The sequence below is a fragment of the Chiroxiphia lanceolata genome, chromosome 5 (genome assembly GCF_009829145.1).
Source record: "Chiroxiphia lanceolata isolate bChiLan1 chromosome 5, bChiLan1.pri, whole genome shotgun sequence".
NCBI classification, from domain to species: domain Eukaryota; kingdom Metazoa; phylum Chordata; class Aves; order Passeriformes; family Pipridae; genus Chiroxiphia; species Chiroxiphia lanceolata.
Window position 1 is genome coordinate 3,623,292 of NC_045641.1, and position 25,664 is coordinate 3,648,955.

Sequence of the window (25,664 nt, forward strand, 5' to 3'; positions counted from 1 at the left end):
AGGTTCATGGCTTCTTTTTACCACCAACCTCCAAGGTAGGATAACCTTCGTTCTTTTAATAGATGACTGAGGTCGACATGGTGCTGAATGACCAGTGTCTGTATGAGGCAGGTTTATTTTAAAACAACTTGGTTGCAGTGGAAAGGATGTTTGTAGTCATTTTGGTTGTTTTCTGTAAAAGTATAGAAATGTCAAGAAGAAAAAAATCTAAGGAGAAGACAGAAGGAAAGAGAAGGAAAGGACAAGAGCAGATAGTGGAGAGGAAGGAGATCACCACCCATGGATCTGGCAACGAGACCCCTGCAATTTCGGTGTCTGTAGCCTTGATCCTCTGGGGGTGGGGGCCAGAGACACAGAGAGTTGGGTGGGTTCTATTCGTTCTGGGTCCTGTGGAAATGCCCCACTGCCTTCCCTGGGTGGGGTTTTACACGGTGTGATGCTACACTGTGGAAATGAGTCAGGGGATGCTCCGGGGGTCTTTGGTGGTTTATGGGCCTTTTTAATAACATGAGCACAGTTTGGCCTTGCTTCTCGCAACTGCTGCTTTGTCAGGCCAGTTGGGCCTCATCAGAAAGGAGGAAATATGATAGAAACGATACAAAGGATTGCCCCAACTCTGCCAGATCTGCTTCTTATCAGCCTTGTCCCTTATCTGCCTCAAAACCACTTTAAGATGCCAGTCCCAGGTTATCAGGGACAAAATAAACCACAGGACTCAACGACTTCCTTCAAACACACTTTGATCTATCACCCTTCTTCTGGTCATTTCTGCTTGTGACAACCAACTTGTTGTCCAGTATTCCTGGATGTTTGGGAGTGGATGAAAATTAGTCCAGTTTAGTAGTGGATAAATGACTATAGACTCATAGAAGACTAATTTGAGTCTTGGAAGGACCCTTAAGGATTATCTGGATCCAATCTGTTTCCATGGGCAGGGACACCTTCCACTAGACCAGGTTACTCCAAGTCCCATCTAACTTGACCTTGAACATTTCCAGGGATGAGGCAGCCACAGTTTCTCTGGGCAACCTGTGCCACTGTCTCACCACCCTCACTGCCAAGAGTTTCGTCCTCATATCCAAACTAAATCTACACCCCTTCAGCTCAAAGCCATTGCACCTTGTCCTATCAACTCCAGGCCCTTGTGCAAAGTCTCTCTCCAGCTGTCTTGCACACCCTTAAAGAACTGCAAGGGACTCTAATGTGGCCCCAAGACCTTCTCTTTCCCAGGCTGGTGGCAGGAATAAGGGCTCTTACAGAGACTTGGCAATCCAGAAAGGGAAAATATGCAGCCTGGCCATCTTAATTATCTCCTGAGAGGCTGCAGAAGAGCTGACTGTGGACATCTGGAGATGCTCCGAGACAGGTTGGTCAAAGGCCACCAGAGATGTTCTGCCAGGAACAGAAACCTATGTGGGTGCTGCAGCAGCAGTGGCTGTGGCCCGTGGGGAATGAGGAAATGGAGAGGGATGTCAGCAGACCCAGTTAACTGCTCCTGACCTGTTGCTTCAAGTCAGCTACCTTTGGAGAAACCCAGAAGAAATTGCAAATAGCAACTGTCACCCAATTTCTGTGCAAGGAGGAACAAATCTCCCCTGAGTGACAACAGAAAACTTCTCCTTTTTTTGAAATTCTATGTTTATCAGATTTACAACTGGGCATATATTGCAGTGGGACTCCTGAGGGATCAGCCAACTGTTTCTCCAGGGAGAAGAGGCAAGGAGCGGCTCAGTTGCCTGTTCTGAGACTCTGCTTCAAGGTAAGCTCTTGCTCCTTTCTCAGCATTGACTCCAATATTTCAAGTGTTTCCTTAGCTTTGGAATAAAGAGATCAGACAAAGCATAGGCTGGAGTTGCTGAGCTCCAACATTGGCCTTCCAAGGAGAAATGAGAGGTTATGCATGCACTGAATTGTGCAGCTCTTTAAGTTTTTGTATTAAGGAGGGCACAGAAGGATCCATTTGGGAGAGAAATTCAAACCAAGTCACCTGGAAAATTCACACCATAGTGTTAAATAAGAATGGAGGGAGAGGGGTGAGGTGTGGTGCCGAGCTTATGGAGTACCAAAATTCCACCCATGACCTTGCAAAAAACCTCTGGACAAACATAGGTGCGGGCTACACCCCTGGGCAAACTTAGTCTGAAACCCTGTGTGGGAGATGTTACAACTCTTCCTTCCAGGAGATCATATATAAACAGTCAATCTCAGACTGCAGCAGAGACATTTCAAAGTCCTCTACCACTCTGGGGCTGTGAGCAGAGTCCTGAGCCCATATTTCCCATGGTAAGTTGGTTTCTATCTATCTGATATTGAGTAAGTGGGATATATTTTAAGTTCATGGAGGGGTTGGTGCAAAAGGACCTTTCAGGAACTTCTCTGCTTGATTTGGGGCAGAGATGGTCCTGCTCTGCAGAGCACTGAAAAAGCCACAGCTTGTGGCTCATATTCTGAGTTACCTTGTCACTGGTCCCCACATTCCTGATCCAGGACTGGTAAAGAGAAAAAGGACCAGATGTCTTGGGTGAGAGCAAGGGTGTGTGTAGCTCTATATCCTGAACTGATTGGATATGAAGAGTTAAAGGGCTGGGCAAAGGGTCAGAAGAGAGCAAATGTGCAAGGTGCCTTGTCAAGTCTTCTGCAGTCCTCAGCCCAGACCCTTTTGCAGTGTCAGGTGGACTGTAGCAGCTTTCTGTCCCATGAATCCTTCCAGCTGCCTCTCCTACCTACCTTCTTTCAAATGGTAGACAAAAGATGAATTCTCCCCCTGCTGCCTCCTGTACCTTAACCCTATTTCAGATTTCACCCTTTTTGCCCTGGTGGTTTTCCATATCCAGGAGGTCAGACAGCACCCTCTTCTTGGTCTCATAGACCTCTCGTCAGCCAGCTGTGTCCCACCTGCACAAAAATGACTGCAGGCCATGGTCAACTCTCTCCAAGCTGAGTGTCCCTCTGCATTTGCCTTCCAGGGGAGCAAGAGCCCTTCACCTGAAATCCTCCCACGATGCTGTGGCTGCTGCTGCTGCAGATCTGGGTGAGCTGCCTCTGGCTGGGACACGGCGAGGTGGTGGATTCCTTTGAAAACACATGTAATCAGTTTTTCTACCAGAAAATGCCTGCAACAAATGGTCTGCTGCCAGAGAACCCAGCCTGGATCTGCCAGACCTTCAAAAGCCACCGTTTCTATGCCACCTTGTATGACAAAAAGGAGCGTATTCCCGTGTACTCTGCTTACATCTACCAGTTTGTCAGTAGCAAGAGAGTTGTACCATTCTGGATGGTGGAGCCCCAGGTGAGTGTCCTCTCTTACAGCATGTCACCCTGCAGTCACTAAAAGATGAACTGCAGCATTTAACCAAACATCTCTATTTCCTCTCACCCCCATACACACACATGCAAATGGACCCACTGGGTGGGATTCATCTCATCTCACTTCAAACACCTGCACCACATGATTCCTCTGATGCACTTCAAACAGCAGCAGCAAGAGGAGGAGTCCTATCCCAAAGGTGCCCAGTTTTCTGAATTGACCTGAGAGCAACATAAGTCAAATTCCATTCCATTCCAAAGTCAAATGACCTCCCTCTCTGTGCCCTGCTATGGTGGGAGACCCAGTGATGGGGAAAAGACATCCAACAGCAGCTAAATTTGGGGGACCAAGAGTCCTGCTGGATTCTGATCTCCACTTTGCCCTGAGCTGTTTTGCATCCCTGACAAAGCTTAATTTCTCACAGTTAAGATTCTGTTTTTGTTAGTGATGTGAGAGAAGTGAGGAGAAACTCAGAATTGGGTCAGATGGCCCAGGGAAAAAGCCTTGGGACAGGCACTGAGTGGTGAGAGGGTTTGGTGAACCCTGGGGAATGTATTGAGTGATATTTCAGGCAGTGAAAAGTGAGGAGCATCAGTGTCAGTCCAGTCAGAAGGGGGTGATCTCCAGCCATGGCTAGTTGCCCCTGAGCACTGTTGCCTCAGGCTTGATTCAGAAGGATCCACCAGACACTCAGATCTCCACCAACAACAGAGCTCTCCCAAATGTCCTTCAGACCTCCAGTGAAAAAGACCAAAGGAATTATGGAACAGAAAGAGAGGAAGTTCAGGTCATTGCTAAGGACAGAGTAGTAAGATGGAATTTAGGTGTTCATGGACAATAGAAGAAAGCCATCTGCCCTGTTCCAGAGGGAGAGGAAATATGTTTTCCCAAAGATGAAAAGAAAGGTGTTTGATTTCAAAAAAAAAAAAAATCCATTTGCACTTTGTACTCATTGGAACTCAAACAAGTAATATGATATTGCACCAGTGCAGTTTCCACATTTAGAGGGGATAAGACTTCACTCTTTTCATGGAATCATTGACTCATAGAGGGGTTTGTGTTGGAAAGAACATCAAAGATCATCTCATTCCAACCCCCCTGCCATGGGTAGGGCCACCTCCCACTAGACCTGGTTGCTCAGAGCCCCATCCAACCTGTCCCTTTCCCTTCTGGACCACGGAGCCAGGCCACCTGCAAGCTCTTTGATTTTGGTAACTTTCTCCAGAGGTCCTTTTTCAGTACTTGGGTTCCTCAGGACTCTTTATGGATTATGAGCTCCTGGAAGAGGCTGATCATTTTTAACTTCTTTGCAGTGAGGTTGCAGAAGATGCTCCCTAGCCCAGATCAGCTCTGAGACACATTATTAGGACTGCAGTAGCAGATCCCATTTGCATTGAGGTCTTTTTGATTAACGAACAGAAAAAGCTTCATCCTTGCAGTGAACTGTAGCCCCTCCTGGGAAACCTCACCTCTAGGACTGGTTTCGCAACACATCTCCCTGTGTCTGGGGTTAGAGGAGGCAAACCCTGGTGTTCCAGGAGTGTGGTACACCTGTAGCAGCCACAGATGGAATCAGAGAATGACAGAATGGGGTGGGAGGATGTGGGGAGAGCCCTGGGCAAATGTGGGGAGTGGAGAGAGGTGGAAAAGGAACCAGATGTGGCAGGGAGGATGTCTTACCAGAGTCAACTTCAAACCTAGGAGTGGAAAATTCTAATTGTCTCATGTATCCAGCCATATTCCTAGCACAGGCTGCAGGCTGGATAACAAAGGTCACAAGTCTAAATGAGAACAGTCAGATACGGAGAGTGTTTTTTTAAAGCTTTAGTGTTCATTGGGGAGTGGCAGCTACAGGATTTTGTCTTGGATTCACACATTTTCATACACCGAGATGACAAAAAATTAGATCTTGAGACTCAGAGACTTCTTCTTCAGGGAAACCTACTGCATTACTCCCATCCCCAATACTAACACCTTTTCCTCTTCCTTATCTGTCAAGCTGATACGGGACAATTTGCCCAAAGATATGGAAACAGAGCCAACCCTCAGAGAAACGTACTCAGTCAGTCAAAAGGATATCAGTGAGAGCCAGGCTGTCTACCAAGACTACCTGAAACTTGACGGTTTGGACCGTGGCCATTTGAACCCCGCTTCCCATCACGACACCCAGGAAGGCAGGAATGCGACCTTCACCCTCACCAACATAGTGCCCCAGAACAGCAAACTCAACAGTGACCAATGGAACATCTATGAGCAGAAAACAATGCCCAAGAAAAGCAAGGACTGTCAAACCACCTATGCCATTGTGGGTGCTGTGCCTGGTACCAACTACACCACTGATAAGAGGGTTAATGTACCCAGCTACATCTGGGCCAGTGCCTGCTGCAAGACCAAACAGAACACCGTGATTTCTTGGGGGGCCATTGCTGAGAACAACCAGAACAAGGTCCGGATTCTCAAGCTGGGGGCACTGGAGGAAACGTTGGCTGAGTTGTATAAGAGGGGACCAGTTTCTCTGTTCCATGACGACTGTCCCCGTACATAAGCCTCACATCCCGGGTGTAAAAGGCTCGGGGGCTTTTCCCACATATCACAGAATCACAGAATGGTTTCGTTCAAGGGACCTCAAAGATCATTCAGTTCCAAACCTCCCGCAATAGAGCAGGGATATCTTCCACTAGACCAGATTGCTCAGAGCCACCTCCAACCTGGCCTTGAACACTCCCAGGGATGAGGCAGACACAGCTTCTCTGGGCAGCCTGTGTCAGTGTCTCACCACCCTCACAGGGAAGAATTTCTTTCTGATACGTAGTCTGACTCTGCCCTCTACCACTTTAAATCCCCCTTCTCCTGTCACTCGATGCCCTTGTTCAAAGTCCCTCTCCAATGCTCCTGAAGACCCTTCAGGTACTGGAATGGGATCTAAATTCTCCTAAGAGCCTTCTCCAGCTGAACACCCCCAGCTCTCTCAGCCTGTCTCCACAGCAGAGGTGATCCAGCTCTCAGAGTACCTTCATGGCCTCCTCTGGACTCCACCCCAACAGGTTGGTGTCCTTCTCTTGTTTTGAGTCCAGGGCTGGAGGCAGCACTGCAGGTGGGGTCTCACAAGTGCAGAGGAGAGGGGGACAAATGTCCTGTGCAGTGACCATCCTGCTCCCTTCTCTGGTGGGTTTCCAGCTCTGTCCCTCAGGGCAACTCCTCCTCCTGCTCTGATAAAAAGGAGAAAGAGGTGGGTAGAGCCTCCATCTGGTTTGCTTTGCTGCCCATGCTGGCAGAGAGCTCTTAGGGGTGAGTCCTTGCCCTGGCAGTCTGGAGGGAACAGCTGGAGAAGAGCCCATGGACAAGGAAATCAGAGCTTCTTACTGAGACCAGAAGGGCTTTGCCTTGTTTCCCTTTTGCTCCATGCCCAGAGACAGGTCTTAGTTCCTTCCTCTCCTCATTAGCTGTCCCTCAGAGTGTGCTGCTGACTTGTTCCTCCCCTCCTTAGGAAGGCTGTGGGACGAGGGTGGCCCAGGTTGCCCACAGGTGTTGTGGAGTCTCCATTGCTGGAGAGGCTCAAGCCCCAAGTGGACATGATCCTGGACAACCTGCTCTAGCTGAGCCTGCTTGACCAGGGCTCTGGACTAGGAGATCTTGAGAGGTCCCTCCAAATCTCAACAATTCAGTGATTCTGTGATGCTGGGAACCAGATTTTGTTTGCTTGCTTTTGAAACGTGCACCTTGTAGAAGCAGGAGCTGAGGTCTGAGATAGGCAGGCTCAGGCATCACATATACAAGAAGCTTTGACCAGTCAGAGATAAATTTCTGTCTGTGATACACTGCTTGGATAACTTCATTCTCTGCTATGCTTCTGAACCTTCTCTGCAGATTTATGGCTAAATGATTTTGTGACGTGTATTAATTGTATTCAATATAATCAATGTATTCAATATGTCAATCAAAAGATTGCCAGATCATGCAGTTCCTGAGTAGTTCACAATAAAAATCATTTGCTCCAGTGCTGGATTGCAGGGTCATCTTACATATAAACCACAAGTTGCTTCTTGCTGAAATTTCTACCACTGGTGATGTCACAGTCCCCAGAGCATCCTTGCAGGAGGAGGGGTGTCCAAATCCAATCTAAAGATGCCATCACACGTACTAAAGTGTCCCGATCAGACTTCAGTTACTTGTCCTAGGAATGGGTATGAACAAAGTGGATCAGGCTGCAAACAGCTCCTACAAGCTGTGTCACTTCCAGAGGTTCCAGCTTGAGCCTGAACTTCTCAGCTCAGCAGCTGTTGTTCACCATCCTACCGTGTCTCATCTCTCACCCTGGACCAATGTCCTTGGGGGCTGTAAAATATCAGAAGATAAGGGGCTAATGTGTATGTCTCAAACCCCAGTAGCTGCATGGCTGTGGAGTCAGCCAAGGACTGCTGCTAATGACACAGCACGAGAAAGAAGAAGATGTGGCTGGAGAAGAGGCCATATGGACATAGGGCAGCACATATATCCTTGTTGTAGTTCCTGGAGATAAGCACAACACAGTACAGCCCAAGTGTAGGAATGAGGCCCAGAAATGAGCATGGACAGCAGGGGGAGAACAAGACTACCCAAGACCCGCAAAGCCCTCCAACCCCTTTCCAGAAAGATTGGACAGAACAGACTGTACACAAAAACTGATTTGCTGAAGTGGGTTGACCCTGGCTGGATGCCTGGTATCCTCTAAAGCAACTTTCTCACTCCCCTCTCCAACGGGAAAGAGGAGAAAAATATAACAAAGAGTTCATGAGCTGAGCTAAGTACCGGGACAGATCACTCACCGATCAGCGTCACAGGCAAAGCAGACTCCAAGTGGGAATATTCATTAAACTTATCCCAAGCAGAATCAGAACTGGAGAATGAGAAGTAAAAGAAATCCTACAAACACCTTCCCCCCACCCCTCCCTCCTGCCCCAGTTCTACCCTCCCCCCCAGTGGCACAGAGAGATGGGGAAGGGGCTTATGGTCAACTCATCACAGGTTGTTGCTGCTGCTGCTGCTCAGGGAGAGGAGTTCTTCCCCTGCTTCCCCTTCAGTCCCTCCATGGGAGACAGTCTTTCATGAACTTCTCCAAAACATGGGGTCATCTGACAGGCAACAGTTCTTTACAAACTATTGCAACTTGGGTCACTTTTCCATGGAGTGCAGTCCTTCTGGAACAGGCTGTTCCAACGTGGGTCCCCCACAGGGCCACAAGTCCTACCAGGGAAAACCTGCTCCATCAGGGGCCTGCCACAGGGCCACAACCTCCTTCAGGCATTCACTTGCTGCAGCAGGGACTCCTCCATGGGCTGCAGGTGGGTCTCTGCACCCCCGTGGTCCTCCATGGGCTGCAGAGGCACAGCTGCCTCACCATGGGCTGCACCACGGGCTGCAGGGGAACCTGAGCTCCAGCGCCTGGAGCACCTCCTGCCCCTCCTTCTGCACTGACCTTGGTGTCTGCATTGTTGTTCACATGTTCTCACTCCGCTCTTCTCTGGCTGCACTTCCATCTGTGCAAAACCTTTTTCTTTTTTCCTTCTTAAATACATTATCCCAAAGGTGTTACTGTCATTCCTGATTGGCTCAGCGTTGGCCAGCAGCAGGTCCATCCCGGAGCTGGCTGCCATTGGCTCTACCAGACACAGGGAAAGCTTCCAGCAGCTTCTCACAGAAGTCACCCCTTACAAGCCCCTGCTACCGCAACCTGACCACACAAATCCAATACATTCCATCCCTCACCTCTATAAATCATACAGTTTAGATTTATCATTCATCATGCAACCTTCACTTACATCAACAAAGAAAATCAACCAAAACAAAGCATAACCAAAATTCCACACACAAAAAAGCAATATAATATCATCACAACACAAAAGGAAAGTGAACAATTTACACACACACACCCCTAGACCCGTACCCGCAATCACAGACACCTTCCCAGCACCCTGTTCCCTCAGGGCCTTCACCCCTTCTGTCCCCTCTTAGGCCTCCTGCCATCCAGCCCCTCAGAGATTCCCCTCAAGGCTTCCCATTCCCTTGTCCCATCAGGGCCTCTGCAGCACCTCATGGTCCCTTCATGGCCTCCCACTGCCCCTTCTCCTCAGGGTCTCCCCCAAACCCCTCCAACCTGCCCGGCAGCGGCGCAGCCCTGAAGGAGCTCCAGAGGAGCCAGCTCTGCAGGCACCTTGGAGCCCTCAGCAGTCCAGCCAGCAACACATGGGCAGGACACAAATGGTGGTTCCTGGTTGGAAGGGGGCTTGTGGCCATCTCCAAGGATGAGGTTCTCTGGGATCCCCAAAGCTCCAGGTTTTGCCCATCCACCCTGCTGGAAGCGTTGAGGCTCCAGCAGAACCATCAAAGGCCAAGGGGCTTTAGGCCTTTTTTGCTCACACACCGCACACCTGGGCAAGTGTTGCTGAGCACAAGGACCCCTTTTCCCCCCTTGCCCAATGCCCTGGGGACACTGGGCACCAAAAAACCCCCTGGGCCTCTCGGTGTGAAGACAGCCTTTAATATTCCCATGCTGGTGTCAAAGGAAGTGCTTGCAGAGAAGGGATCTTCCCTGCAGACTCAGGTGGCCCCAGCAGATGGAGCTTCCTGGGTCAGTTCTCCACAGAGCTCCAGCAGCACAGCCAGAGACTGCCCCGCAGGGAAGGCTGGGACTTGCACACCCTGCAGAGCTGGTCTCAGAGCTGCCAGAATCTGGAGGATGGAGCTGTCTGTGTGCCTCTGATGATCTCGGAGGTTTGAACTGCCAGGCTGGAGATGGCAGGGCTCTCATCTGTCATACCTTCAAGGGCTCAACAGAAAGGCATGGAGCCAAGATCAGAGGCAGTATGTGTGGGGACCCGAGGAGCCCCTCCTGCCAGGGCCATCCCACGCAGCTCTTGCCATGGCTGGGAGGGAGCAGGGCCCAACGGGATCGGCTGGAAGGTGCTGGCCCGGGATGCCCAGTGCATGGAGCACAGCTGTCAGGGAAATCAGTCCTGGCCGCTCTTCCCCCCTCCCTTTCCCTGGGCATGTTGACAGAGGTTGGGATGGGAAGAGGCTCAGCTGGCTGCAGCCGCCAGCCCCGTAGTCCAGCTCTGCCACTCACCTTCCTGCAGGGTTTGGAACTGCTCCAGCTCCTCGGGCTGCCATGTTGGGGCAGCTGCAGGACCTGCCTTCTTCATCCTGAAGAGCCTGAACAGGCTGAGGCATCTCCCTGCCATCCCAGTGTTGTGCCTAGAGGGAACTTGCAAGAGAGATGCCTGGGAAAACTGCTGGACACAAACTCTAGAAGAATGGAATGGCCTTGAGGCCACCTGTCAAAGGGACTGGAGACCCCTCGGAAAACCTCCGGGTCCCCAGTCCCACTGTGGGGCCTCGAGGGCACCTGCCACAGGTACTGGAGACCCAACTGCCTGGACATGAGGGAGTGCAGTGACAAAGTCTTGCAGGTGCTTCCAGGGCAGCTGGGGTAGGGCATGGGGCTTTGACAGAAGCCGGCAGGGCATCCTTGGGAGAAGCTCTGGCTGCAAGTCGTGGCCATCATTAAGACGGGGGTGTGACCCGGAGAAGGAACGTGTGGGCAAGAGCACCAGTGCTGCTGTGACCCCTTTGGCTGGGGCTGCACCCAAGTCAGCAGCTCTGGCAAGTCCTCGCCGAAAGAGACCCATCACTGCTCCAAGTCCTGCACCCTGTGGGACTTGTGTGCCAGAGGGCAGCCAAAGCCAACCGGCACTGATGTCAGTGATCTTGCAGGGGGGTGTTATGAGGAGCAGCTGGAGCAATTGGTGGCAACACTTGGCATCTATCAGAAGGCAGAAGCTGTCGCTCCTTCCTGGAATGATTTTTTCAGGGAAGTGGTAACCTGCAGCACAAAACCAGCCTCAGCTGCTGAGTTTAGGAAGAGAATTAGATTGGTCAGACATACTGTCAAGTTTCCTTGTGTTCTTTTGACATTTTTCTTTGCCTTCTGAAAAAAGAATAAAGCAGCCCAGTCTAATGTTGAAAGCTGCAGTTGCTGTGTGTCCAACTGAGACTACCGGCTGCTGTCTTGTGCCTTGTGGAAGTGAAGACCATAGGGAGAACTCTGGGATGACAGCCTGTTCTGTGTCTCTCCCCACTGGGTGCTCTCCCCTCCCCTGTCCCTTTGTGGCAGCAGCAGAAACACTAGGAGAGACCAGAAGTGGGAGTCAGAGTTTTACTGAGAAAAACAAAAAAGCCTCGCAATAGAACACAATAATAGAGAGGAAATGGTTGATCCACAAAGAGGGGAATCCACCAGCTGCTTCCTGTTGGGAACACCCGGCTTGGATTCCCCACCTGGCCTGGGAGAACAAAGAAGCCAAGTGGCAAACCCTCCTCAACCAGGTAAACAATGGCAAAACAGGGACAACGCAAAACATGGAAAACTATTTCATCCAAAAGGAATTTTGCTACCGAGTGGCTGGTTCCAGGTTCTGGCATCAGTGGTTGTGATTGTTTTTGGATTTGGGGCATCACCAACAGTGACTGGGATTTGTGGAGCAGCTCCAGCAGTGGCTGGGACTTGTGGAGCAGTTCCAACAGCAGCTGGGACTTGTGGAGCAGCTCCAGCAGTGGCTGGGACTTGTGGAGCAGTTCCAACAGTGGCTGGGACTTGTGGAGCAGCTCCAGCAGTGGCTGGGACTTGTGGAGCAGTTCCAACACTGGCTGGGACTTGTGGAGCAGCTCCAACATGCAGTGATGGGCAGCAGTGGCTCCCTCTCCTGGGAGCCAGGGAAAAGAATGGCCCCTTTCTGCTTCTGCCTGTGGTTTTTGAAAAGGGGCCAGTCCACCCCTGTTTGAAGAAGGGAAGAAGAAAACCATTCTGCTTCCAATGCCTTTGAGTTCCCTGACAAACAAAAACTTCCTCCCCACAATGATAACGTGTGGATAATGGGTTGTGTGGATAATGGGTTGTGTGGATAATGGGTTGTGTGGAATAAACATCTCTCCAAACTCCACCCCTACTGTACCTAGGACATTATCCGCCCCTTATTCTACACCATCCACATCATGCCCAAATGTCATTCCTTTCAACTCTATACATATACATCTGTATACATATGACTAGACACAAGCACAGGTGTTACTTCAGGTGTCACTGACCCTCCCCCAAGATGTGTGTTGCGTTCCTTTAGTCCATGACTGGAGCAATCGGATCAGTCCATACTCATTATCCATGGTATTTCCTGGTTACAGTGGCAGTTTCATTCAGCAACCAGTATTATTTATGCAATCCACCCTTACAGACGGTTCTCACCCAAAATCAAATCTCACTGAGGTACGCATCGTGTTTCCCCCACTTTCCCCAAGTGCACTCAGGTCCTTGAGCAAAAACAATCCCAGAGGTGGGTTTGCCTTTGCCTGAGGCAGGACTAATCCAAACTGTCTTTCCTAATGCATTTCTCATAAGCACCACAGGGACTTTGTCTCCAGTAAATAAGGGTTGTGTTTGGGCAGGGCCAGCTCGATTGGTAGGTATTGCAATGTTGTTCCGTAGCCCGACTCCTCGGTCCATGTGCATCTCCCGGACATACTTTCACAGGCAACATCTCTTCCTGGGCAGTGATGTCTTCCCATAATTCAGAATATGCTGTCCTTAACATGCAGAGGGAATTCAGTGTTCTCAAAAACTGTCAGAGCAGACCTGAAGGAAGAGAAGGGGGTGAAAGGCTGGGAAAAATTGTCCTTTCCTGTTCTCCCCACAGACTGGGGGAGATTGGCTAATAAATCCCTAGAGGCAGCAGTCAAGGCCAGGGCAGGAGAACAACACTGAATACACAACCCCAGTGACCCCCATTACCTTTGATGTTATAGTGCCATGGACTGTCATCACATGGGACCTGAGTAAAGCAATCCTGACTCCACTGCCTGCTGTGGAAAAAAGCATTGTGAGGAACACATAGTTGCAGGGAAAGGTTGGATCCCAAGGAGAAGAGTCAGCCCAGAGGACGCATAAACTTTTGACTTGCTCAGTTGCGTTGTCATGGTTTGAGAACCCCAAAAATCTAATTCCCTAGTCCAAGCCCCCTCCCACATCTCAACCCAATGTGAGATGGTTTTTCCAGACATCACACGAGACTCAAAATGGGGGAAAGGGAATATATATGACAGTGACTGTACAAAATAAATACTACAATACATTATATACAGTCTTAACTCTTTCTACCATGACATAAGTATTTTCAATGGGTCAAATCTCTTCTCCCCTCCAAATAAAAGTCCAGGAAGGAAGAAGGAATAGATCCTTCTCCATTCTCAGAGCAGCCGTTTCTTCAGAGTAGCAGTCTATCTGTTTCGCTCTTCTTCTCATGCAGCAGCTGGATCTCTGCCAATACACACAAGGGGGGTATCCAAGCCCCCTCGGCCACTCATCTCCAAACGAGGATCTTCTGCCGTGGGCTGCGTTTCCCAGGACAAGGGGCGTTATCACCACGTCATATCACAAAGCGCAGGGGGCTTTGTGACGGTCCTTATCTTCAGGGGATTCAAGTTCCCTACAGAGCTCTGTGCTCTGCCTCAAGCAGCGGGGGGGGCCAAGGTCACCCTCTCCGCATTCCTTTGGCCGTCCTGGTCCAGCTTTCCAGGGTGCTTTGAGCTTTTCAGCTCCTCTGCAGTGCTGTAGCACTTCAAGACTCTTTCAAGTAAGAGTTCATCATCTTCCTCCTTTCTCAGAGGTCTCAGAGGGGTATGGGGTTTTATTTCAGTTCTTACCCCAACTTTCTCTCTCTCTCTGCTGGCTCTCCCTCAGCTCTCTCAGACAACTCTGTGTCTTCCTTGCTCAGCTGCATGTTCGTTTCTGCTGCTTCTCCAGTTCAGTTCTTATCTGTTGGCTTTTAGCCGTAGCCTCTGTTCACTGCTGCCTCTGCCGCTGCTCCGTTTGCCCACTCACGGTGGAGAAAACTTCTTTAGCTTTCAGCCACAGGTACTTAGCCCAGCATTACGCTGTTCCAAGTCCCTGTAGTCCCTGGCTGGGGGCTGGGGGGGGCCCAACCCCCAGTGGGGCTGCTGCTGTTTCTCCTCGTGGCTCCTACAACATGGCTACTTCTCCTACAACAAAACTACAACTACCTTCTCTTCCGTTCTGGTTGTGATATGTTTATATTTTGCAGAAGCGCTCATTGGCTAAAACCTCAAAACTTCAAGGGTCACCACCCCCTGGGGTTTTACCATTTTATAACTGCAGGGGGAAAACTTTTTCCCCCCACCACAACTCTCCACCCCCCGCTTTTGCGAAATATCAACATATCACAACAATTTAAAAAACTCTAATCAACATGCAATCTTCAACAAACTAAAAATATAATCAAAATCTCTCTACTACATATCAATGTAACATCATCATAAACTTAATTCTACTCTTAGTACTTAACTTACATTACTATAGTCTTACTTTCTCTACAACGGTACAGTCTGTGTTTTGTCTGGAAAACTCTTTCTGTTATAACGAGTATCATGGTTCTTATCTCTTTTTATCTCGATGGATCACAACCATCCTCTGCTACCAAATACATACTTATGTCATGGTGGAGATAATTAAGATTGCATATAATGTATTGTAGTATTTATTTTGTACAGTCATTGTAATATATTCCCTTTCCCCCATTTTGAGTCTCGTGTGGTTGTCTGGAAAAACCATCTCACATTAGGTTGAGATGTGGGAGGGGGCTTAGACTAGGGAATTGAATTTTGGAGCTCTCAAACCATGACAGCATCCATGAGCTGGCCCTTGGTCTAGCAGGAGGTCTGACTGAGAGAGAGTCACCTGCACAAAGAGCTTTTGACTGCGCTGCTCAGGAACCAGAATTTGAATCTAGCCCATGACTAGTTTAGTCTGAGCTCATCTTCATGCCAGATGATCTTTGGTGCCAGCAGCTATTTGGGGATTGAGTAACACTTGGAGCACAACTCTAACCCCAGCCAACCCTGCCAAGCAGTAGGAGAAATAATCTCTGATCCTCACCGCCTATTGTCTTTTACAAGCACATCAAACTCCTGGATGTGAGATCATTAAGACAGAATTGCATGAACTGCATCCTTCCCTTCTGTTCTTGCTACATTGATTATTTATCTGTTGTTCTCTCAGGAAAACATCCTCCCACACAGGGAAGGTGCTGTGACTGCGGCAGGTTAGGACATTCCCTTGAAATTCCTGCTGGATTGACAGGTCATGGTCATGACAATGAATGGGGAGAGGATGTTTGCATCAGAGGCCTGCCCATGAGGAAGGGAATTGGCAAAGGATGGCTTTTGTATTTTGATGGTATGCTTTCTCTGAGTAATGGAATACAGACATCTTGGGTGTAGGGATGTCAACACAGAGTGGGACTCACCTCGTGTAATCTGAGAGGTGTCAAGCAGAGCTTGTCCCTCTGGGAATCCTTATGGTCATCAGAGAGAAATGAGCACTTCTGTAGTGTAATTGCCTTCATCTGCCTGGTGGCAGCTCTGCCCTGGATGTGTGTATTCCTCTTGTCTTGACTGCATGGGGAGTGCTGAGAACCAGCTCTTAACAGGGCAAATCCTGCTTAACCAAAACCAGAGCTGCTGGGACTTCAAGTCCTTTCGATGGGGGGAGGTAGGAGGGACTTCTTACAACTGTTTTCTGTGTTAGTCTGTCTCCAAGAGCCAGTTTCTTGTGAATGCAGTTTAATTAGGGCATGTTCCTGATCAGGCCAGGCTTTGAGTCCTGGCTGCTTTCTTCACCCACACATTGTGATGCAGCAGTGGGCCTCAGTGTCTGGGAGTCATCTGTCTATTCCACCGGTGCTCAGCTTTATTCCAGATGTGAATTTTAGGTAATAGGTTTTGTTGTGTTTAGGTGTATCCACTGTCTCTAACGTTTACATCCTTGAAATGCACTTGGAAAACATTACCATGTCTTGGGCATTCAAAATGCAAAGGGTTTCCCACTGACCTCCCACCGTACCTACCCAGCTGAAGTGGTTGGCTCATGTCCTTGTCCACTGTAAGACAAACCATCATCCTGCAGTTGGGGAGCACAGACTGTTTGCTCCTGCTCTGTCAGACACAGATCCTGACTTAAACTTACTAAGTTTTCCAATGAACTCCTAAGATCATCTCAGTGCCATTTTAGCACTTCACACCCAGTGGTGTTATCACCATCCCAAAAGGTTTTATCTCAGGAATCACTGAGGGTGAGCATTTTCCAAGATTCAGGAACGGAGGATCTGTTTACTCAGTGTTCTGGATTTTTCAGGAGTGACGAGAAAATCCCAAATCCACAAAATGACAGAACACCTCCTCACAAAGATGGTGAAGGGTGTAGAGGGGAAGCTGTATGAGGTCTCTTGGCTTGTTCAGCCTGGGGAAGAGGAGGCTGAGAGAAAACCTCAACCTCACTGTGCTCTGCAGCTTCCTTATGAGGGGCAGTGGAGGGGCAGGCACTGATCTCTTCTGTCTTGTGACCAGTGACAGGACCCGAGGGAATGACCTGAAACTGGGAAGTTTAGGTTGGATATTAGCGAACGATTCCTCACTCAGAGAGTGGTTGAGCACTGGAACAGTCTCCCCAGGGGAGTGGTGACAGCAGCAAGCCTGTCAGAGTTCAGGGAGCATTTAGAAAACACTCTCAGGCATGTGGTGGGATTGTTGGATTTTCCCATGTCGGGACAAGAGTGACTTGAGGATCCTTGTGGGTCGCTCCCAGCTCAGGCTGTTCTATGATTTTAGGATTACACTTAATGGGAACAAGGGCTCTCCTGTCAATTTCAGCATCTCCAAGTGCTTTCTCTTAAATCACAGTTTGAGTCTCTTAACAGAAGGTGATGGCTGTGTATCAGCAGGATCAGCCACCTCCTACCACGCAGCATTGTCACCTCTCTCCTGGCTGGAGGCAGTGAGCACTGAATGAGTAGAGTTGACCCATTCAGAGGTGAAGGGTAGATCAGTGTTGCCCATGGCAGACAGCTGACCCAAGGCACAGCCCCTGATCACAAGGGCTGCTCTTCCTCAGGAGCAACGAGGCCCTTCCTCTGGAGTCTGGTCTGACATATTTCCGCTTGCAATCAAGCACCTCATTTCCATATGGAGTGAGACAACAGATAAACAGGAAATCATATTAATGTGACTGCTAATTACCCTTAGCATAATTAATGTCCACTAGCAAACAAAGCCTGTATATATTGAAGCGTGGCTCTTCCAGCAGTGTGGCTTTCCAAAGAAGCGGGTTGGTGCATCCAACGGGATCCATCTCTCCTTGTGGAAGAGACGAGCTGCTGGGATCTCATCTAGCAGTCTGAACCAGGATTCTGGGAGTGTGTCTTCCTCTTGCCTGTCTGAGGTACGTGGTGTATTTTTTGTGGCTTTGGGCTGTAGAAAGACTTAAATGTACAATTCCCAGGATCAGAGAATGGGGTAGAAATTCACTGCATGGTGGAAAGAAAAGGAAATTTTGCAAATCCAGGCTGCAGAGTTGTTTCAGTGTCTTGGGCCTTCCACTTACCTTGGGAATAACTGCAGGGTTTGAGACACTTTCCAGTCAAACCTGCTAGCCTTTGAATTCCCTTGCTGCCAACAAGACCAGCAGTCAACTGGAGCAGTGCATCATCTTGCTGCTGCTGCAGCTTTTCTGCAGATAAAGTTTTCCCCTTGGTGCAGATGAGTGACCTGCTGCCTGTAAAGGTGAGCAGAGCCCGGAGGAGAGGAGGAAGGGGCTGTTCTCCAAGCTTGCAGGGAAAGTGCAATTGCTTCCCATAAGAAAGATTTAAAAGTTTCAGTGTGCTTATTCCCAGTCCACTTACTGAGGATCCGATACAAGAAGGAATCTCTCAGCATTGAGGAGTAACTTTGAGAAGTGTTCCCTTCTCAAGGGGAGATGTGTCGTGAGTGACAGTGGGACTTCAGAGAAAGTTTCTTAGAGAAGCCCTCCCGCTGAGTCATGAGGTGCAGAGAGAACCTCCTTAATTTCTAAACCCCTTCTGTGAGAGGAACCTGGATGGGGCTGAATCCAATCTCAGCCCCAGACTTTGTCAATGGTTTTCAGTACAACTTTGTCCCACAGAGTTCAAGATGTCCACCTGGGTATACTTATATAAAATTCATTCTTTATTATGACAAATGATCAGACAAAGGATCTTAATCAGAACTATTTGCTACGCAGTATAAAAGCTGAAACTACCAGTAGTGGATAGGATAGGATAGGATAGGATAGACTGGGATAGGATAGGCTAGGCTAGGCTAGGCTAGGATACCACACAACACTAAAGCAATTATATTACAGTAATTATATTATAGCAATTATATCACTGCAATTGAGTTAAGACTAGCAAGAAGAAACAATCATTAATTAGGGATTGGTGTAACTCACCATACCAACACTTGTGGACAGATCTCTATCTCTTAACCTCAAGGAGTAACCTCAAAGGGGCATCTCCACTTCAAGAGAGAATCTCCACACACTCCAAGAAGAGGATGTTAGAAGAATCTGATGGCATGAAAGTGGACTGGGCTTCTAGAGTAGAAGTATATTGACTGCCAGTCATATGTCTCCAGGTCAGCTTAGCAGCTTATCTGCCAAATCTCTGCTTGACTATCAGGATGTTAATTTGGGGGTGATGTGTCACACTGGTTTTAGCATAATGGAACACCAAAACCAGTACATGATGCCCCCTCTCAGCCCACCCTGACAGCTTGTAAAATAGGGTATTGTTTGGGTTGTTTGACCACACTGTAAAGGCAAAGTATCCTGCTACAAGACCCTGGTACACAGCCTGCAGCAGGCCCTGAACTGTCCACTATTTCTGGAGTGAGACAATTAACTTACAGCCACATTTGCATACTGACTACAGATTTTAGTTTCTTCCCAACTTGTCTTGAGCCGGACTTCGACTGTGGCTAGGTGGGCACGTTGCTCAAATCAGCCCCTGGCTATTGTGTTATCTGCCTTCCCTGAATCCACCCTGAGTCAGTGTATTCATCACGACCAAACCATCACTGGTGGTTGTCACTTGAGTAGAGTTATGGGAAAGAAAGGTCAGTTTTAGGGGGAACTTCCCATCACAACAGGCTGGAGTTGACTCTTTTGGGTACAGCAGCAAACCACCGCACTGCTAAGTAGAATGAGGGAGTCCTATGAGAGAGAAGCAAACAGGAGGGATGGAAGAAAAGGGTCTCCCGAGTCCTAGAAAATGCAAAAGGCAGATCTAGGTTCTGACCTCCTCTTTGGTGCTGATCTTTGATGACCCACACCATGTGAGAAGGCGCTGCTGGGATGATCTAGTCCCGAGTGATCTCTGTTAACTGATGGGAAAGTGCATGGTCCCACCTTTTCCTCTCACTACCCCTCCCTCATCCCTCAGCCCCCAGCCCTCACCTCACTGACAGGGTCTCCCCATCAGTTCAACACTTGCCTTTTTTAGTGCAGCACCATAAATCAGTGGGAAGCCAGCCCTCCCATCCTGAGTGACAGCACTGAGCTTCTTGAACTTTGAGCAAAGTAGTCTTTTTCTGTGGGGAAACCCATCTGCCTGACCTAAGCTGGACTGCATCTGCACCCCCTTTAGTCCACAAGAGGTGTTAAGGTGCAGAAATTCTCTGCTGATTTCCATATCACAGTGCAAGAAGTGAGCTTCTTCCTGGGTCTGTGGGAAAGAGGTGCTCCAACCTAAAGAGGCACCTGTAAGCAAGCTATCAGCTTTGAGTGTCTTCATACACAAACTCGTTTCCGGAGTCAGCTTTTTCTCTCCAGTGAATGTAAAGGGCAGGTTTGGAAATTCTACTCTCCTGTAAGGGTTCAAAATCCCCCTGTTCCACTACTGCCATGACAAGAGGTTTTTCCATTTCCCTGCATTTGCTCAGCTACCTCCAAGTTTGCCCCGCTTTGAGCATGAGGTTGGACTGCTGCCTTTAGCATCTGATAAAAAGAAAACTGAGGTAGAAAGCAGGAGAACCTTGACATGGAGAAACCACATCTGGACAGGGAAGAGCTGCCCCTCAGTATTTGCACTGCAGCAGCCACAGTGCAAATAAGATAAAGGTGTTCTCCCTCGGGTTTGCTTCTCCCCTCTGCTTGGCCCCTTCATTTTCTGTATCAATGTGTCTACAAGTTCATAGTCTGGGGCTGGATACCATGACAATGCAAGCTGAGCAGCAGGACAGGTTTCCCAATGTCAGCTGAGTGTCTGCTGTGGGAAGGTCCTCAGAGCAGAAGGGAGAGAGATGATGTTCAGAAAGAGGGGCTTCCAGGCTCTGGGTTGTTTCAGGCTTTTTTCTCCACTGCCAGTGCAAAAGCTGAGCTCTTGACTAACTCAGGTAGGCTGAAAAATGTGACCTTGTCCCACTGCTGTGCCTCAGTTTCAGATAACTTGGCTGTGAGAGCTGATTGGATATAGGGTAGGTTTGGATCCCTCCTCAGATAAGATGAATCTTCTGATAAGATAGGATGAATCTGCTGCCTCCTGTAGGCACCTTAACCCTATTTTAGATTTCACCCTGTTTGCCCTGGTGATTTTTCCTCAACCAGGAGGACAGAAGTTATCCCCTCCTTGGTCTCTCATAGTCTTCTCCTCTGCCAGCTCTGTCCCACCAGCACAAAAATGACTGCAGGCCGTGGTCAGTTCTCTCCAAGTTCAGTGTCCCTCTGCATTTGCCTTCCAGGGGAGCAAGAGCCCTTCACCTGAAATCCTCCCACGATGCTGTGGCTGCTGCTGCTGCAGGTCTGGGTGAGCTGCCTCTGGCTGGGACACGGCGAGGTGGTGAATTCCTTTGCAAGTTGTCCTCAGTTCTTCTATGGTGACACCCCCCCAGATGCAGCAATGAAGCCACAGAACCCAGCCTGGATCTGCCAGACCTTAAAGGGCGAGCGTTTCTTTGCCACCTTGTACGACAAAGACAGGCGTATTCCCATGTACTCTGCTTACAAATACGAGCCTAAAAATCACACTACAAACCACACATGGACAGTTGAGCCCCAGGTGAGTGTCCTCTCTTACAGCATTTCACTCTGCAGTCATTACAAGATGAACTGCAGCATTTAACCAAACATCTCTATTTTCTCCCACCCCCATACACACACATGCAAATGGACCCACTGGGTGGGATTCATCTCATCTCACTTCAAACACCTGCACCACTTGATTCCTCTGATGCATTTCAAACAGTAGCAGGAGGAGCAGGAGTGCTATCCCAAAGGTGTCCAGTTTTCTGCATTGACCTGAGAGCAACATCAAGGCAAATTCCATTCCATTCCAAAGTCAAATGACTTCCCTGTCTGTGCCCTGCTATGGTGGGAGACCCAGTGATGGGGAAAAGGCATCCAACAGCAGCTAAATTTGGGGGACCAAGAGTCCTGCTGGATTCCGATCTCCACTTTGCCTTGAGCTGTTTTGCATCCCTGACAGAGCTTAATTTCTCACAGTTAAGATTCTGTTTTTGTTAGTGACCTGAGAGAAGTGAGGAGAAACTCAGAATTGGGTCAGATGGCCCAGGGAAAAAGCCTTGGCACAGGCACTGAGTGGTGAGAGGGTTTGGTGAACCCTGGGGAATGTATTGAGTGATATTTCAGGTAGTGAAAAGTGAGGAGCATCAGTGTCAGTCCAGTCAGAAGGGGGTGATCTCCAGCCATGGCCAGTTGCCCCTGAGCACTGTTGCCTCAGGCTTGGTTCAGAAGGATCCACCAGACACTCAGATCTCCACAAACAACAGAGCTCTCCCAAATGTCCTTCAGACCTCCAGTGAAAAAGACCAAGGGAATTATGGAACAGAAAGAGAGGAAGTTCAGGTCATTGCTAAGGACAGAGCAGCAGGATGGAGTTGAGGTGTTCATGAGTGACAGAAGAAAGCCATCTGCCCTGTTCCAGAGGGAGAAGAAATATGTGTTTCCAAAGATGAACAGAAAGGTGTTGGAGTTACAAAAAAAACCCAACAAACCCAAAACATATGCACTTTGCACTTATTGGAACTCAAGGAACTAATATGATATTGCACCACTGCAGTCTCCACATTTGGAGCTGAGATAAAAGCTGCCCTCTTTTCATGGAATCATAGACTCATAGAGGGGTCTGTGTTGGAAAGAACATCAAAGATCACCTCAATTCAACCCCCCTGCCATGGGAAGGGACACCCACCACTAAGACCTGGTTGCTCAGAGCCCCATCCAACCTGTCCCTTTCCCTTCTGGACCACGGAGCCAGGCCACCTGCAAACTCTTTGATTTTGGTAACTTTCTCCAGAGGTCCTTTTTCAGTACTTGGGTTCCTCAGGACTCTTTATGGATTATGAGCTCCTGGAAGAGGCTGATCATTTTTAACTTCTTTGCAGTGAGGCTGCTGAAGATGCTCCCTAGCCCAGATCAACTCTGAGACACATTATTAGGACTGCAGTAGCAGATCCCATTTGCATTGAGGTGGTTTTGATTAATGAACAAAGAACTTTCATCCTTGCAGTGATCTGTTGCCTCCCCCTTGGGAAACCTCACCTCTAGGACTGGTTTCTCAACACATCTCCCTGTGTCTGGGGTTACAGAAGGCAAACCCTGGTGTTCCAGGAGTGTGGTACACCTGTAGCAGCCACAGATGGAATCAGAGAAAGACAGACTGGGGGTGGGAGATGTGGGGTAGAAGTGGGTTTGGAGACAGGTTGAAAGGGAACCAGCTGTGTCAGGGAAGGTTTCTCAACAAAGATCTCTCTTTTTTCAAAGCCAGAGTGGAAAATGCTCAGTATTTCATGTATCCAGCCACACTCCCAGCACAGGCTGCAGGCTGGATCACAAAAGTCACAAGTCAAAAGGAGAGCAGTCACATTCTGAGCTTCTTTTGTCTTAAAAGCTGTTGTGTCCATCCAGGAGGGGCAGCTATAGATTTCTCTCAGATTCGTATATTTACATAGACTGAGAAGAGAAAAACTGTGTTCTTGACACCTGGAGACTTCTGCTCCAGGCAAACCTACTCCATTACTCCCATCCCCAATACTAACAACTTTTTCTCTTTCTTTCCTCTGTCAAGCTGATACGTTCAAATTTGCCCAAAGAGATGTACACAATGAGGACCCTTGAACGTCAATACAACATCAGCAAAGCTGAAATCATGCAAAGCCAGGCTGTCTACACAGACTATACCAACAGCAGTTTCTACCGTGGCCATTTGAACCCCAATGGCCACCACGACACCCCGGACAGCAGGAATGCGACCTTCACCCTCACCAACATAGTGCCCATGAATGCAACACTCAACCAAGGTGCCTGGAAAAAGTACAATCAGCAAACGATGGCCAATAAAAGCAAGGACTGTCAAACCACCTACGTCATTGTGGGGGCTGTACCTGGGAACTCCTCCATTGCCAATGGGAGGGTTAATGTACCCAGCCACATCTGGTCTGGTGCCTGCTGCAAGACCAGGAACAACACCGTGAGTGCTTGGGGGGGCCATTGCCCGGAACGACCAGAACCAGGTTGACGAACTCACTCTGGGGGACCTGGAGAAGAGGTTGGCCCAGCTGTATGGAATGCAAAATGTTTCTCTCTTCCATGATGACTGTCCCCGTACATAAGCCTCTCATCCTGGGTGTAAAAGGCTTGGTGGCTTTTCCCACAGATCACAGAATCACAGAATGCTTTGAGTTGGAATGGACCTCAAAGATCATCCAGTTCCAAATCCCCCTGCAATATAGCAGGGACACTTTCCACTAGACCAGGTTGCTCAGAGCCATGTCCATCCTGGCCTTGAACACTTCCAGGGATGGGGCAGACACAGCTTCTCTGGACAACCTGTGCCAGGACTTCACCACCCTCACAGGGAAGGATTTCTCCCTGATATGTAGTCTGACCCTATCCTCTCCCAGTTTAAAGCCATTCCACCTTCTCCTGTCACTCCATGCCCTTGTCCCTCTCCAACTGTCCTGGAGACCCTTCAGGTACTGGAATGGGATCTAAATTCTCCTCAGAACCTTCTCCAGCTGAACACCCCCAGCTCTCTCAGCCTGTCTCCACAGCAGAGGTGATCCAGCTCTCAGAGTACCTTCATGACCTCCTCTGGACTCCACCCCAACAAGTTGGTGTCCTTCTCTTGTTTTGAGTTCAGGGCTGGAGGTAGCACTGCAGGTGAGGTCTCAGGAGAGCAGAGGAGAGGGGGACAAATGTCCTGTGCAGTGACCATCCTGCTCCCTTCTCTGGTGGGTTTCCAGCTCTGTCCCTCAGGGCAACTCCTCCTCCTGCTCTGATAAAAGGAGAAGGAGGTGGGCAGAGCCTCCAGCTGGTTTGCTTTGCTGCCCATGCTGGCAGAGAGAGCTCTTAGGGTGAGTCCTTGCCCTGGCAGACTGGAGGGAATAGCTGGAGAAGAGCCCATGGACAAGGAAATGAGAGCTTCTCACTGAGACCAGAAGGGCTTTGCCTTGTTTCCCTTTTGCTCCAAGCCCAGAGACAGGTCTTAGTTCCTTCCTCTCCTCATTAGTTGTCCCTGTGTGTGCTGCTGACTTGTTCCTCACCTCCTTAGGAAGGTTGTGGGACGAGGGTGGCCCAGGTTGCCCACAGGTGTTGTGGAGTCTCCATTGCTGGAGAGGCTCAAACCCCAAGTGGACATGATCCTGGACAACCTGCTCTAGCTGAGCCTGTTTGACCAGGGCTCTGGACTAGGAGATCTTGAGAGGTCCCTCCAAACCTCAGCAATGCAGTGATTCTGTGATCCTGGGAACCAGATTTTGTTTGCTTGCTTTTGAAACGTGCACCTTGTAGAAGCAGGAGGTGAGATAAATTTCTGTCTGTGATACACTGCTTGGATAACTTCATTCTCTGCTCTGCTTCAGAACTTTTTCTGCAGATCTACGGCTAAAGGATTGTGTCAAATGTATTCATTGTATTCAACATAATCAATGTAATCAATGTGTCAATCAAAAGATTGCCAGATCATGTAGTTCCTGAGTAGTTCACAATAAAAATCATTTACTCCAGTGCTGGATTGTAGGGTCATCTTATATAGAAACCACAAGTTGCTTCTTGCTGAAATTTCCACCACGGGTGATGTCATAGTCCCCAGAGGATCCTTGCAGGAGGAAGGGTGTTGAAATCCCCCCTGAAGATGCCATAACACCTACAATAGTGTCCCCTGCATCAGACTGCAGTTACTTCTGCTGGGAATGTGCATGAACAAAGTGGATCAGGCTGCAAACAGCTCCTACAAGCTGTGTCACTTCCAGAGGTTCCAGCTTGAGCCTGAACTTCTCAGCTCAGCAGCTGTTGTTCACCATCCTACAGTGTCTCATCTCTCACTCTGGACCAACCTCTGGGGGCTGCACTGAAACAGTGGGTGAGGTTGAGGTACAAAGTCAGGCAGCAACATGCAGGGGTCTCCAGGTGTGCTGGGTGTCCCAGCTCTGATCCCAGCCACCAGAG

At 49.0% G+C, this 25,664-nt stretch overlaps 2 protein-coding genes across 3 annotated transcripts in view; both read left to right on the forward strand.

The window, feature by feature from the left end:
- Positions 1 to 1,633: 1,633 nt before the first annotated feature.
- Positions 1,634 to 25,664, forward strand: part of LOC116787587 (endonuclease domain-containing 1 protein-like) — a 32,475-nt gene continuing 8,444 nt past the window's right edge. Inside the window, exons 1-3 of one of the 2 annotated variants that reach the window (XR_004357340.1) lie at positions 1,634 to 1,759; positions 2,967 to 3,289; positions 5,307 to 6,821. Coding sequence is in view for 1 of the 2 variants with exons in the window: in XM_032689334.1 (XP_032545225.1) it covers positions 3,002 to 3,289; positions 5,307 to 5,852 (834 nt within the window). In the remaining variant the exon portion in view is untranslated. Of the gene's footprint in view, positions 1,760 to 2,966; positions 3,290 to 5,306; positions 7,308 to 25,664 lie in introns of those variants that run through there. The other variant, XM_032689334.1, reaches the window with a different exon arrangement.
- Positions 1,652 to 23,827, forward strand: LOC116786778 (endonuclease domain-containing 1 protein-like). Its single transcript, XM_032687743.1, is given in 4 exon segments — positions 1,652 to 1,716; positions 20,939 to 21,255; positions 23,284 to 23,697; positions 23,699 to 23,827. Coding segments are annotated over 3 exon segments (825 nt in total). The 5' UTR covers positions 1,652 to 1,716; positions 20,939 to 20,973.